Consider the following 15,980-nt stretch of genomic DNA (forward strand, 5'->3'; position numbering starts at 1 on the left):
TGCACATACAGACTACCAGCTTTACCTCACACTACTCCCATGAGGTTAGTAGCAACGCCATCCGCCACATTTCCCACTTCTCCACATTCATGAGCCAGTCTAAAGCCAGGGTCCTGCCTGAGGCTTACGGGCAGTCATGCAAACAAACCAAATGACATTAGCAGCCAAGACACAATCTTCTGTAAGTACTTCTCTTAAGTGCTCTGTCTGTGCATCTACTTTCTAAACAATCAGGAACTGCTTCTGACAGTCATTGGCTATCTGAGAAACCCCTCCCACCCTCTCAGGTCATGACCAGGGACATTTCAGTATTAGATAGATAGATAGATAGATAGATAGATAGATAGATAGATAGATAGATAGATAGATAGATAGATAGATAGATAGATAGATAGATAGATAGATAGATAGATAGATAGATAGATAGATAGATAGATAGATAGATAGATAGATAGATAGATAGATAGATAGATAGATAGATAGATAGATAGATAGATATGGATTAAGTGTATCATCTTATGCCCAGTAAATATACATTTTGGTGGTGGGTAGCACAGAAAAAATATGCCTTACCTCAGATGGCATTATTTAACACTAGCCATGTTAATTATATTTGCTATCTCTTGCCCTACATGTGCTTTCAGTGCCTTTCCTCAGTATCCTAGTGTGTCTGAGCCTCCTCTCAGGCATGTTCCCAGAAAACCTGCCTCTCAGACACAATTATTTCAAGATGGATTGCTCATTTCCTGTCCGTTAACCATCTTTGAAGGCAACAATCAGCATTCCTCCTACACCTATACTGTTCCTCGTGTGTATCATATTCGTATTTCCTCTTTCAATCACATCACAAAACCAAGCTGGCCAATCACACCAAAGCCAAAATTGCCCAATCAGATTGCTCATAGGGAGCAAACAGACACACTGACCAATGTTTCATTATATAGTAGATGCCAGCCCTGTTTGAGGCAACACTTTTTGTTGAAGGAATTATAGAAAAAGAAAAAAGGTTTGGACTTCTAAAATTTTATGAAAATAATGTAAAATATATTAAGTTACCAGAGTTGTGAGACAGAAACATTGTAATTAAATGAGGACTATGGCCAACCAACAAAATGTACTTTTAATAAAAGTGCCAGAAAGATTAAAAAGACTCTCTCTCTCTCACTGTAAGTTGGTTGGTTTGGCAAAATCTTAATTTGAAATTGTGTTCACCTGCAGGATCAAGAAATAAATAAAACATGATTAACATTCATATATTCTTTCAGTCACATGTTTTAGAAAAACCCCATTTTCCAGTATTTAATGAAATTTAAACAGTTCAAGTCCAGTGAATAAACTGAAAGGGTATGATAGTAAGTTTAAGCTGCCATAGGTTAAAAAAAAAACCTATGTAGTTTTCAGAATTATACAAAATGGACCTTTTTGGAGAACAAGTAATGCGTTAACAACTTAAAACTTTTCTGCAGCAATAAAAGTTTATTAAACCTTAAATGTTGAGACAAAACATTCCTACGTTTGCTGATAACTTACATACCCTCTGCCTGTATAAAAACAATGTTGGATCAAACTATGTTGCTACACTCTCTGAAGCATTATTTGGATAATATTGCACTATATATACAGTATCCTAATGGTGAGAAAATGTCAATTAACAAAGGAAGAAAGATAACATTTTAACATATATAGAGAAATTGCAAAGAAAGCTAAGGAGTCAATGTATACAGTTTCCTACACCATGAAAAAAAACTAGGAAACTGGAGGAAACTTTGACAGGAACAGGTCTGAAGACCCAGCTCCACAACAGAATCAGAAGACAAGGCTCTGAAAGTCATCGGCTTACATGACAGGTGTCTAACAGAGGAACAGCTTCAACAGTGGTCCAAGTAAGCTTCACTTTCTATGTTTCAATTTCAGTGTACATTGAGAAATAAAACTGCATAAAATTCAATGAAAGCTAGAAAAATCGGGGCATTCTAAAACTTCTGACCATTTTAGCATTGGCTTTTTTACTGGCACTATACATGTTATATCTGTGGCTTGAAGTCTTGTCTTCATAGCTGAAAATAAGATTTGCTTACTTCAGCTACTGTTGAAGAAACACATTACTTATTCCCTGAAAAAGGCCTTTTCGTATAACTCTTGAAAATTATATTATTTCCAGTTTTTGGTAACCTAAACATTTCTTAACCTCTGGCAGTTTACCTGTTACCTTTGTAAAATTTGAGGTTATTCACTGTACTTTGGCTGTGTTCTAAAACTAAAGGGTAGTTTATGTGCAGGCCTCATTGTTGTCTGTATGTCAAATTCTAATTGGAACTTTGTGAACATATTTGGATCCTATGATGGATTAGTGTTCTGCCCATGGCTGTCTTCTGCCTTTCCTTTGGTACTAATGGACTAGACCCTGGCCCTCCATGACCCTGAATTTGATTAAGCCGGTCTAAGAATGTTCTGTTATATGCCTGTGTATACTGTATTATACAGTACATATTTGGATAGAAAAAAGAAACAACAGCACTCATTGCTGGACTGAAACTTCAACCTTCATTGTGGAAATAACATACACAAATGAGAATAAAGGGTGTAACCACTAGAGGGTGCCACTGAGTCCCAAACCACAGACACTGCAATACCCAACACAATTCCAGGTTCAAATAAAGGATTATTTGACAAAGTGCCTTCCCCATACAATTAATAGCAAAGTAAACCATTATTCTTCCCTTCTCTTCCAAAAGAGCATTGCCCCCTGCCTCCCAAGTTAAAGTGAGGCAACAGGCTCTCTTTTAAACTGACCCGGGAGCAGCTTCCAGTCTTCTGTCCAGGTCGTCTGGAGCATTTCCAGGTTGTGCAGGGCTGCGTTTCCAGACTCAACTCCCATACCACCCTGCAGGTGTCCTGATCGAGTTTAGCCCAGAGGAACACTGCCACCTGTCATGTGGGGGAATGACCTGCTTCTGATAGGCCCATTTGCCTAGCCCATTATGGTCTCCTGGCATGAATTCTTCCTTTATCCCAGCCAGGATGCCTGTCCTTCATCTCTGACACTTACAAGGAAAAACAAGAGTACAGCATAAACAACAGCAGCAGGAAAACAATACCAACTTTGAACATTAAAAATCTTTTTGCTGGCTTTCAGTATGTTGTCTGACCACTTCTTGCAACCACCACTACGTAACATGTCTGGTTCAATGAGCCTGTGAATCGGCCCTTGTCTGATGTTATCATATTCCAGCTGAATGGCCTGATGACATTGCTGGCAGGCAGACAGTCAAGACTTTGGATATTGCAATCCAGGGCATCCAAAAAGTGCTCCATATGTTTAAGGTTGAGATAGAAGGCAAGCCAAAGCAGCAACTGAACTCCAGCATTCATTTCTCAGGAGAGTTTTCTGTCATGTGACATTGCCCTGCTGTAGGGCCAGACATTTACAAAGTGTACGTAGACAACTACTGACAATACTGATAATCGTATTCCTCAATGCCCTGTCACTGATCTGAAACAATCCCTAAAATGGACCATTCTGATGTATTTTACCTGTTACAATGTGGTAGCTCAAGGAAGACCAGCTCTTGGATAGGTCCCTTTAACACATGCCTGAAGATGGGACATAGTGGAGCAGCTTAATCTATATTGTCTGACAACTCTAGCACGACATACCTGCCCGCAGTATGCCAATAGACGTTTTCCTTTCTTCTGATGATATCTGAGGTGGTACACACTGAAAACCGACAAAGTGTGGCCTTTGTTTTGATGTGACCTAAACTTTGAATTAAGTTCTTTTCATTGGTAACCTGATGACTCTTTATTCCACCTGGACCTTGTTGGGTAAAAGTGCCTCAACTGAGCTACCTTGTGTTTCAAGTTGCAATGCCACACTGCATATGCTAGAGGTTTTTGCTATTGATAGTCAGAAGGTTTTAAATAAATGGACAAATATTTGTGAAAGTACACAAGAATTCTCTCATTTCAGAAAATGTTAATTTCTTTTTTCATCAGTATATACAGAAAATGCTAAATATGCTCTGGACTCACCTGGGAGACTAAATCTAAAGAAAAACATGTGCTGCTAACAGGCTCTGAAGATAACTTCAGACATAATAAGCCAATCTGTGAATTCCTTATTTTGAACATTCACAGGTTTTGGTCGCTCACCTGACAATATATGAGTACCTGCATAACTTAAGTAGCTTCCAATGAGCACAATACTGAAAAATAATCAAAAATAGCATAATAATGCAAAGTTTTCATAGAGCCAAAGCACGCTATGTAAAAGCACACAGAAGCAAATTAGTACTAACTGAGGCATTTGTAGTAACAGCAAAGGAATTTTTTAAAGGGGACACCAAAACATGTAGCTACGTCGCTTGTGTAAGGCCGTGGTATTGCAGTTAATTTGGCTTTCAGTAAACTATGGGAAATAAACAGCTAAACAAAACAAAATGAAATAAATGGTAATATGCACAAAACAGTTTCAAAATGCTGATAATCTGACACAAATACTTAATCAAGCAATAGTTATTGTAGTTTATCAATACAGTGAATCTCATTTTGAATTCACTTTCTCAACCAGTCATCCGTCTAATAACTAACTGAATGGACCTCCTTCTCATGAACCAAGGTCAACACACTGCCTTACATTCGGATTGAAACCATATGGGTTTGTTTGTTTGGACCACAATTTAGTTGTTACTTTGAAAGCACATGTAATGACTTTCAGTCCTTCTGTCCATGTGTACTTGGTATTATTCTGCTTCACTTAAGTAGCTAGTCTGGCATTTTTTCCTTTTTTTATTCACCACTCTTCCTTTCTCCCAATAATGATGTTTTATTTTTGTTTTTTCTCTGAAAGACTGCAGGCTCTTCACAAAAGTCTGCATACAGTGTGGAGAAAAGCAGAAGTCTTTTTGCGGCCTAGCACCACACGACCTAAGTCTGGAGTGAGCCCCAAGAAATCACAGCCGTCCACCATACGGAATCCTATGATACAGGTATGCAATCCAAGGCATGAAGGACATTTCTTTAGGAACCCTTTTATACAGTCAGTTACAAGTCATGTAGGGGGTTGCAAGTGAAGCACCCAGGTATGAAAACATAAACAAGTATGTACTCCTACCTTTCAGTCTGTACTACCTAAACCTGTTCAGATTTGCTCTTTGTAACAAGGAGTCTTTGGTTTACTTTCTAAACACGCAATTAGACCTTTTGTGATTTTTGACCTCAATCTCAGTTGCAATGCCTATACTAATTAAACTAATTTCTAGAGGCTGTTTTGTTGCAGTCTGGAATACATACACTTGCTTCAATTAGGTGAATTCCCAAAAGTAACTCTTTTTTGGTGGATTTCCTGAGGCAAAGTGATGGCACTCCGATGGTGTCTTAGGTGACACACCGCCTTCACTTAGGGTTCTGCCACATACTTTAAACAGCCATCAACTAAGATATTCTTTTGAAAAATAGCTGCAATAGCCATTGTGTTTTGTTACAAACACCTTCTTAACTGGTTGCTGTTAGTTAGATGCCCCACTTATCTATGCCAGCGTACTGAATGCAAAATGGGCTCAGAGACGGAGGAGCCGAAAATAAGACACTTTTTATTTGAACACAGTGTAGGACATTACCTGCAATATACATGCCTAACCAATCAGGTTGGGTCTCTAATATGACTAACTGACACATCCAAATCATTCATCCTGATCTTGCTAACTCTAAACACAATTGCATCTAGCTGAAAGTATCCAGTTTAAGCCTCATCCCCAACCCTTTTATGGTGTCAAGACACAAAACTTTCTTATGGCTGTAGTGTCTTTAACCTTTTATTATTTTAATGGGTTCAACAATCTGGACTTGGTAAATGGGCATTAGGACATCAGTTCTTTCACCCTGGGAATCCCTACTACAATCTGTTGATTTGATGGACATTACGGGTATTTCCTAAAGACAGCCAGCACACCACCATTCCCACTGGGCTTTGTCCCTTAAACTCCAATGTTCAAAGTACAGAGTGTAAATGGCAATGCGGCTCTGTTTAAGCAGAGCAGCCATTAAGCATCTGTACTCACTTGCTTGACACATGACAATGCAGATTGAGCCCACATCTGTCACTCTACTACAGTGGTCAATTACAAGAGACCTACATTGGCTTGCCTGAACTTTGTCTGATTTACCCTATAATGAGTTTCATCTTCATCCAGATTATAAGGCCACCTCCGGCTCTGCCTACTTATTAGGCAAGTCAAGCCATGGTAGCATTAACAAAGAGGTGCAAATAACAAGGTATCCAGGTAAGCAGCATGCATTGCCTGTTGAGGATTATTTGTCCTTTCCAGTCCAAAAACACTTTGTCGTAATATTTTTTTTTTGAAAGGTAAGATTTAATCTGAAAAAAAAAACTATTCTATTGACGTAAATAGGATCAGCAGCAAACCTTCTACTATAGCAATATGTTTCATTATTATCAAAATTTCCTTTATATTTAGGAATCAGTTACAATGAACTCCACCATGACTTCAGTTGCACCTTTTCTCATATGACTATTCTCCTGGAGGAGGTACTTAATCCTTTTTTTTTCTACTTTCTGCAGGACCAAGTGAAGCTGTGTTGTGCTGAGATGAAGGCCCTACTCTTGGGGTTGCCAAAATCATCTGAGTTTACAAAGGTAAGAAAAGGAAGTGATACACTGCTCAAGATATATAAAGATTTTTTTTGTTTTCAATTGATTTAAAGAAGTCCTATTGTGCAACCATATTTTCACTAAAGTGATTACACAGTATGGTAGAATTCCATTTGTCAGTTGCCAGGAATCTTGTGAATTGAAAGTCACTAAAACTTTGTGTAGTTTTGTCAGTTTGTCAAGATCCCCTTTCTAACCTAAATTTCTTTCTTATGTTATTCAATAGTGTCATTAGAAACCTTTAGATTGAAATACGTTATTTAGTAACATAAAATAACATAATGCAACATTGTTAAACCCATTTAGTTCCATTCAGGGTTATAGAAGGCCTTAGCCTAAGCAGAATGGGTGTAGGGCAATTTTTTTTTCAGAATTATAAAACACTAGCAGTCAGTCAGAAGCAAAGCAGAATAAGAATAAAATAGTCATTTTCTTTGCTCATCCTCAGAAATCTTAATGAGGTTTGCACCATTCAGAACTTTGGCCTATTTACTCCTCTAACACTGAATGCAGTTTCTGTTAACTACCTACAGTATCGTTCATTAGGAGCTGGTAGCCATAGTCACAGGATATTTGGCACTAAGGATGAGGTACACACACACTTGTCACTTTTGTCATAACTGATTAAAAGAGCCCTTCAGATTCTAAAAGCAGATACATCAGTGCCTAGCAACAAACAGCTGCCGCATGACTTTATGTTCAGTAGCTGCCATTAGTGTAGAAGAAAGCAAGCTTGCATCCATTACTGGTGGGAACCAAGGACAGTGTGCATCTCATTCATGGGGCTTTTGTACCCTTTTTCTCAGTTTTGATTTGTTAGCTACACTTCTTACTGTATTCTTAGAGATAATAAGTGTAGGTGTTAGTAAAATGAATTTTATTCATACAACTACAAATCCATTTTCAAACAGGGTCATTCATTTATTAATTTTCTAAACTCTTTATCCAGTTCAGGGGCAGGGTATTTAGTGCCTGTTCCAGCTCTCCTGTATGGAAGGATCAAACCCATGGGTGCCAGTTATATTGCAGGGTACAGTCATGCACATCTCACTCAGAATATTCCAGTTTATTCAGTATTACACAATTAACCTAATGCACAGAGAACTCCGTAAAACAGGCTCAGGCATGGGGACAATGTTCTTAATTCATTTCAAGTAAATGTTACTGAGGAGTAATCCATCAATGCATGACTGTTGAGACCTCCACGTAATCCTACCAGTAAAAGCTTAACCACATTATTTCTAAAAGCAGAAACCACAAACACCTAGATGATAATTGAAACAACCTTTAAAAGGCTGACACAAAAATTATTCTTTTTCATTTATTCACTGAACATACAGTACAGTAAATCACTGCCATTTTCAGGAATATTCCTGCCTGGTGCAAAATGTTGCCAATATAGGGATTGATTTAAACAAGTTTGCGGATGGATGGATGGATGGATGGATGGATGGATGGATGGATGGATGGATGGATGGATGGATGGATGGATGGATGGATGGATGGATGGATGGACAAAAAAATCAGTGAGAAGTCACTGCATGAAAATTGTGTGCCTTCTAGCAAGCCTGTCTGTCTTTCTCATTTCAGATCCCATTTGAGCTGACCCTGCAGACACTCTGTGATCTGGAGATGTGCTTCAATCCAGCAGGTGGCTGTTTCCTCAAGGGAGGATGCGTGGACTGGATATTGTCTATGATCAGCTGATCCTCCTGACAAATCTTTTGTGAATATTTTCTATTTATTTTAAGCTTTTTACCTGTACTGCACAAAAGACACTTTCTAAATATCTAATGAAAATAAAGGGCAGATGTGGAAACACATTTACCGACTCCTTTAATCTGTCTCACTGAGATGTTGAGTGGCTTTCCAGTAAACTATGCTAAAATTTTGTAAAGAATCTACTGGTGGTAGGATTTTCTGGCATATGCACCTGCAAATAATTGTGTGACATTTAACTATTTCAAAGTCTTTCACAACTGGAGTGTAATTGAAGTTATATATTCATATAATCTACATAAATGATGTAATTTAATGCACTCTTGTTTATTGTGGTGCCAGTGAGTGCCAAAGTGTTTCTTGTTGGTCAGACATAGAAATGCAGATTTCACTGTACTGTGTGCACATGACAATATTACTACTGTTACTGCTACTACATTTGCTGGGTTAGGTAGCTGGCACATGATGGCGCAAAAAATGTATGAGATTTGAAGCTTCATCCTTGAGGATTCAAGCTATTAGACCTACCTTTCAGATAATTTCAAATCATTAAGAAATCAAATAAAATACTGTACAAGGTGCAGACCTAATAAATGCTCCTAAATATCCCAAAAAGTGTTTTATTCAGACTGGAAATTAATTAATTAATAATTTATTAATTTACTTACATGTTTATAGTGCTTCTCTACGCATAGCTACTCAAAGTGCTTTACTTATATAGAGGGGAGGAACATCAACTGCCACCAATGTGTAGCAACCACCTGGATGATACGACCACAGCCATACTTTCACCAGTATACTCAGCACATATTAGCTACTTAATTGGTGAAGTGGTGAGAGAAGCACCAGTTAGTGACAGGGGATGATTAGGGACCAGAGTTGGACCGTGGAGGGCAATTTAGCCAGGATGTCAGAAAACTCCCTGCACTTTTTAAAAGATGCCCAGAGATCTTTTATGACCACAGAGAGTCAGGACCTTGGTTTTATGGCTCATTTGAAGGATGGCACAATTTTTACAGCACAATGTCCCAGTCACTGCACTGGGGTTTTAGGATCAACACACAAATCACAGTGTGAACACCCCCTGCTGACCTCACCAACATCTAGGACCAACCCAAACATTGCTGGCTGGTCTCCCATGCAAGTACTGACCAGGCCCAAAGCTTAAGGTGGATTACCTCTTCTTACCTCTTCCGAAGTGCAGGTTGCATAAGGAGTTTCTACTCCAGCCTCTGAACAAAAAACTGCTCTCAGTCTGGATGTTTTGTATTGAAAGCCACCTCCTAGCTAATACTGAGTGTTGCAACAACACCTTCTTCCTAAATCATGATCTAGGTAAGTCTTGTTTGTTGTGATCTCCATACAGCACTTTCCCACCTCAACCCAACATCAAAATCCTCCATCCTGACCTCCAGTATCTAACGTATGCAGGCTCTCTACCGCTCACCAGTTGAACTCTTGTCCAGCTCTCCATTCAGCACCCAAGTCCAATGGCCTCCTAATTTGAGAATCGCTTTTTATCTCTACCTTAACTATTCTGTCAACAGTTGGGAATCCAGCCGATTAAATGAACAAGGAACCAGGAGATCAAAAGTAATTGATAACACAGACCAAGGTTTGTAACAAGAAAACCTAAAAAATGAAACATCTAAGCCAAAATACAAAACTAAATCAGAGTCAGAATTGAAAAAATATTGAGAACCAGAAACAGTAAATTACTACAAAAATCACACTAGAAGTTTTGGGTTGCGTCTGCAGTCTTAGAGAACCATGAAATACATAGTATTCATTTTGGGGGTTTGGGAGTATAAGAGATTGCATAGTTACTTTTGTCGTATAAGGCTTCTGGAACTATGTAAATATTGTTATGTTTTCATTATGCCATTACTCTATTTTGTTTCTCTTTATGCACAGCTACTTTGTGGACCTATTGCCATAATGCACCATTTATTTTCTGGGTGCATAGTTATGAAAGTAACGCTGCGTGATGTCACCAGTGGGACGCTTTATGTAGCTAGCATCAACAGCCTAAAAGCATCCAAGATTGTGGTTAATAAAAAACAAACTTCTGTATGTGACTTAGATGTTGCAATGAGATTAAATTACAAGGTTAAATGTCTGGGGAATATAAACCCTGTATACTTGAAGAACATACAAAAATAAAAAAAACTTCTTTACAGACACAGGTTCAATGCGGAACTGAGGTGAGACAAGATGGTGGCAGATTTATATAATGGGAAGAGGTGAGATCTTGATTGAACCAGAACTGGAAGTGATATCATTATTAGGTGACATCTTGAGAGGTGGAAGTGACATCTTTAGGAGACGGGTTATGATGAGGGTCTGCAGAGGGAGAAAACAAGAGAGTGTTACTGGATAGCGCCAACACCTGCTATGACTGAAAAACACTTACTTTTGAGTCAATAAACTGTTTCCCATGTGCACATGTGTGACAGTGTGCTGGTTATAGAATTCTTGCAATCCTTCATTTTGTATTAGAAACAGTTTTAGTATTCTGATTCTGGCAACAAATCCTCTAAATTCCTGGTTTTTGACCTTACTCAGTTTGAGGTTTATATTTAATCTCATTGTTCATCGATATAACACAACTTTGTGTTGAATGAGCGGTTGCTCACGGAGTCCAGAATGAGGCACATTACTTGCATTGTGAGGGAGCATCAGTTATGGCACTACAGCCATGTGGTGCAATTCCCCAAGGGTGATCTGGCTCACAGGATTGTTGAGGACTTGAGTGGCTGGACCAGGCCAAGGGGATGTCCAATGTAACACCTGGCTGCGGCAGATAGAGGGTCATTTCCGGAGGTTGGGACTGGACCACATGTCTGCCTTTGCCAACTATGATCCCGAGCTGTTTTGTCTTGTGGAGGGTGTGGTTACACACTGTACCAGTGCATTCTCCCCAAACTGATCTGACCTGACCTGTCCATCGATAATCCTGACTATTCAGATTTCAGAGCTCCCTGACAAGTGAAACCTGCAGTCCCTAGAAGCCCATGGAAGTCTGCCCACAATATACAGCAGGATCTACAGCACAAATTGAGGCTCCCTGCTATTCCCAACTGGGTTGACTCCTACAATGGTTATATTGTGAACAGCTAGAACAATACAAGTATTCCGAAATGTTCTTTGAGTGCAGAGAAAACCAAAAGATAATAGGCACTGCTAAGGAAATTTGTAGTGAGGAGACAAGTCAGAAGTTCACACCAAAGAAGATAAAAATTAATTGATACACCAGAACCAGATAGTAACAAAAAACAGCAAAGTTAAAAACAGAGAAGGTTCAAATCCAGAAATCCTAATGATATTTTAGGTTTCTTTCCCTTAAGTAGCACTACCATTTAAAAAAAAAAAAAAAAAAAAACATCCAGAACTCGGTTATCAGAAGCTTTGTGCCACCATCTTTTATTGTTGGGAACTGATGACTTTTTGGGTATAGTGACCATAAACAATTTGGCTGCAGCCATGCCAAGATTATCCAAAAATGATTGAAACTAACCAACAAAAAAAATACAAAATGGTGTTACTAGAATGATATAAATAATCAATAAAAAATATAAACATGCGGCAATATTTCCAAAACAGCATAAATAGACTTAAGTGCAAAACATAAATTCATTATAGCTCAAACCACCCCTTGTTGCATAACTTGTATCCACACCAGTCTTTGTCTTTCTTAGTGAAACTCTTCACTTTCATCTCATCATCCTTGTGACAGCTCTTTCCAAATTTAACTTATTTGGAAGGACACACCCCCCTCATACAACACAGACCTTCTCAAATAGCTTGTACTGTATAAACATCAGCTTTCAATATTAGAAAAGTTTCTCTAGAAGTCAGCTTCTAGCATTTATGCCATGCACGTGTTACATCTATTAGTGTGGAAGTAGGTTCCCAAAACAATGTGTTTTCCAAACAAACATAAGCCAAAGTTGGAGAAGTCGAACTTAATGATAGGACTGTGTTGCAGATGTATTATACAGAAATAAAGCAAAGACTTTAGTGTGTGGGATGTTGTGTGATCTTAAAGCTCATGCAGTGCTATTTGTGGGGTATCCACCTTCTTCAAGTTGAAAAACAGCACTAAATAAGATGTAGGCTGTGCTCTTATACTTCAGGGGTCTTTGTGTGAGAGAAATAATATTCTGGACCAGTTTATAAGTTTTTGGTGACCCGAAGGAAAATCTACATTGTGTTCTCCCTTTGTCTACATGGGTTTCCTCCTGAGCCTGGTGTAAGTGCCCTGCAATGAGTTCAATCCCATCTTGCACACGTTTCTGCCAAGATATGCTCCAGGTTCATGAGAGCCTGAAATAAGTGGACTTGGAAAATGATTGAGTAAACAAAACCAAAAAGTGAACTTTAAAAAATAGCTGGATGCTGAAGTGATGTGTGGTTTCTGCCTATAGGAGATTACTGCCCTGATTTTGAAGAAGATGTACAATACTCTTGCAGTGCAGACAGGGCTCTCTTTTCGTGAGGGCACTTTTAAATAAACCAGTCCTTTTGAGATTATTTCTCTAGTATTTGTATTTAAAAGATGTAAAGTCACCTTCTGCTTTTCCGTCACATATTTGAAGCAGCATGCAGAGATCCTCAGTTGACCCTTCAGTCTTATCCTAGTCTGCCAGGCTCTCACATGACAGACGCCTCGGGCCACATTAAATGTATTCTGTCTCATTGAGAAATTACACTAAATCCAGATTGACAGGGTGTGGTGGTGGGCTTGCTTGTCTCTATGCTGTCCTTGCAGCCAGCCTTGGAAGAGCAATGCACTGTGGGCCCAGCAAATTGCTGTCAGCTGGCTACTCAAGATGAAATAGATTAAGTCTCTCCAGGGCATCAGGTAGCTGTGAATGACCTCATACTGATCATTATCTTGTTAGTGCTGAATCGATCATTAGCCTTTAACTGCACGTGGTTTTTTTTTTTTTTTTTGCTTTGTCTCATGCACGTTACCAGCTTTCTTATGTTCCCACTGCATCAGTGCAGGGTGACAACCACAGAGAGAAGTCACATCTTCTGAGCAACTGCTGGAATAGCTTTCTTTTTGGGCTTTGCTTTTTTTTTTTGCATGCTCAAATATGGAATTCTTTGTTTCTAACCATTCAGCACCGGATGTTCTCATGTCTTATCCCATAAACATTCAGCCAAACCAGTCTACAAACCAGTCTGCTTCACAAACCGATTTGGATCTGGAGAGTGCCTTCAACCTGATCGTGAAGATGGAAGTGGCTCTAATCAGCATTGGCTTCCTAGCCAATATTCTGACCTGTGCCAATGCCATAAGGCGCCGTGGCAAGGTAGAAATCCACCTGACTTCTAGCCTCCTCTCTCTTATCTTTAGCTGTTTCTGGGCTAACATATTTTCTTTGCTGCTGACTGTGGGATCCCTTCTCTCTCCAGAAGAGTGCATCTCCAAATACCTGCCTTCACAGTGCTACTCACAGTTTGCCTTTATGCTCACCCTGCTGCTTTTTCCCATCAACTCCTACCTGAGGGTTATCAGGAACAGCCACTTTGTGAACAAACTCAGCTACTGCATTCCTGTGGGCTGTGCTCCCAGCATAGTTTCTGCTCTGACTGTGACCATTGTCAATGGTGCCAGTGGTTTCACCTACATTGGCCAAAGAAACTGTTCCCTGGATCAAGATCTGCGACCAAGAATGGAAAGGGTCTACCTTCCACAGATTGTCTTCCTGGAGCTACTGTCTCTGCTGGTGTTTCTCCTACTGTATGGACTCATACTCCGGACCCTGAGGCTGAGCAGAAAGATGGTGGTTCGACACAACCCAAGGGCATTTGCCCAGCAGCCTTCCTCTGTGCTGAACTTGGCAGACAGAAGGCACCTCCAGTTTGCCAAATACTTTGCAGCCACATCATTGGTGCTCTTTCTGTGTCGTACCCCAGGAATCCTCATCATTATCCTCAAGAACTTCCAACACATTGACACACTGATGACATCCTTTATGGGAAACCATGGGTATCTCCACTTTTTTATCATCTCATCCTGCCTCAACAATTTGGTTTATATTGCCTTTGACCGTGAATTCCGCACTGACCTCAGGAACATGCTACTTTGCCTTCGCTAGGATAGGGAAATGCAAACCTCTTAGGAAAATAAACCCTGCGGCTAGTGAACCTTTTAGTAATTTATCCTCACTGGTTGTCCAGCCACTGAATTGTTATATCAACTCAGGCAAGTATAAATCTGCACTGAGTAGGAAGGTCACAGTTTTTCACAGTACGTCATGAGACAGACAGCTCATTGTGTATGACTCACTTTTTAATTTCCATTGTTGGTGTGGTGAAATAAATATGCCGTAGCTACACAGTTAGCAAGATTTGCAATATAAATTGGCCAGACTGTTTAAGGAAAAGTAAATTTATTAAGCCTAATTTATCCCTCACCAGAATAGAAATAGCAACACCTGTTATATTAAAAGCTGGGGTGTCGGTGTAGGACTGTGTATTTGCAGTGTAATATTTATTAAAGAATTAAAATAAAAATTTAAACAACCTTTGTTCTTGATTTATTTTCAAAGAGCTTGTGTTATTTTCATATTTCTGACATATTTCAGTGAAATGTCTACAAAACATTGTGTAATTGAGCCATAACAGTCAGTCAGTCATTTTCTAACCTGCTTAGTCCTGTACAGAGTCACAGAGGTCTACTGGAGCCTAACACAGCTAACACAGAGCGCAAGGCAGGAACAATCCCTGAATAGGGCACCAGTCCTTCAAAAGGCAAACACACACACACACGGGCCAGTTTAGTATCACCAATCCACCCATGTCTTTGGACTGTGGGAGAAAACCCACGCAGACACAGGGAGAACATGCAAACTGCACACAGGGAGGTCACAGGACAAAAACCCTGGTCTCCTTACTGCGAGGCAACAGCACCCCAAGCCATGACAGTTATATAATATACATATACTGTATTGTACATCCTTTATATTCAACATGGTAAATTTAGATCATGACCAGAGTCTTAAAATATATGTATTTTGTATACGTTTATATATGTATATATACTGTAAATATATATATTTTTTTTTTCATTTTATTTTATTTTTTTTAAGTCTGAATCGCAACCTCATTATTAGGTGGTTTTATATATATACCTTCTCTTCCACATATATATATATATATATATATATATGTATACAGTATATATATAGTATACACACATACACAGTATGTACAGTAGGTTTATAAGGTAAATTTCACCACATATTCAGATTAAAGTGAAATTCTTACTTCAATGTACCTATATGTTTCCATGTTGCCATTCTCCAACACCATGATTAACAAGTACTGCTAACCTCAAAACGTCTGTATTCCTATAAAGATATACATTTTATATATATACACAATATACAATTACAATTACACACACTACCACTCATGCCTCATATATTTTAAATCTCCAACCACCTTTAAATAAGTGATAGATAGATAGATAGATAGATAGATAGATAGATAGATAGATAGATAGATAGATAGATAGATAGATAGATAGATAGATAGATAGATAGATAGATAGATAGATAGATAGATAGATAATACT

At 38.9% G+C, this 15,980-nt stretch overlaps 1 protein-coding gene across 2 annotated transcripts in view; it reads left to right on the forward strand.

Moving 5' to 3' along the window:
• The window catches only part of cfap54 (cilia and flagella associated protein 54), a 212,851-nt gene extending 203,997 nt beyond the window's left edge, over positions 1-8,854 (forward strand). For both annotated transcript variants that reach the window (XM_051924377.1, XM_051924375.1), the window contains exons 67-69: positions 4,850-4,988; positions 6,581-6,655; positions 8,261-8,854. In XM_051924377.1, coding sequence (XP_051780337.1) covers positions 4,850-4,988; positions 6,581-6,655; positions 8,261-8,377 — 331 coding nt within the window. In that variant the 3' untranslated portion in view covers positions 8,378-8,854. The remainder of the gene's footprint in view (positions 1-4,849; positions 4,989-6,580; positions 6,656-8,260) is intronic.
• Positions 8,855-15,980: the final 7,126 nt, after the last annotated feature.

The sequence above is a fragment of the Erpetoichthys calabaricus genome, chromosome 1 (assembly GCF_900747795.2).
Source record: "Erpetoichthys calabaricus chromosome 1, fErpCal1.3, whole genome shotgun sequence".
Taxonomy (NCBI): Eukaryota; Metazoa; Chordata; class Cladistia; order Polypteriformes; family Polypteridae; genus Erpetoichthys; species Erpetoichthys calabaricus.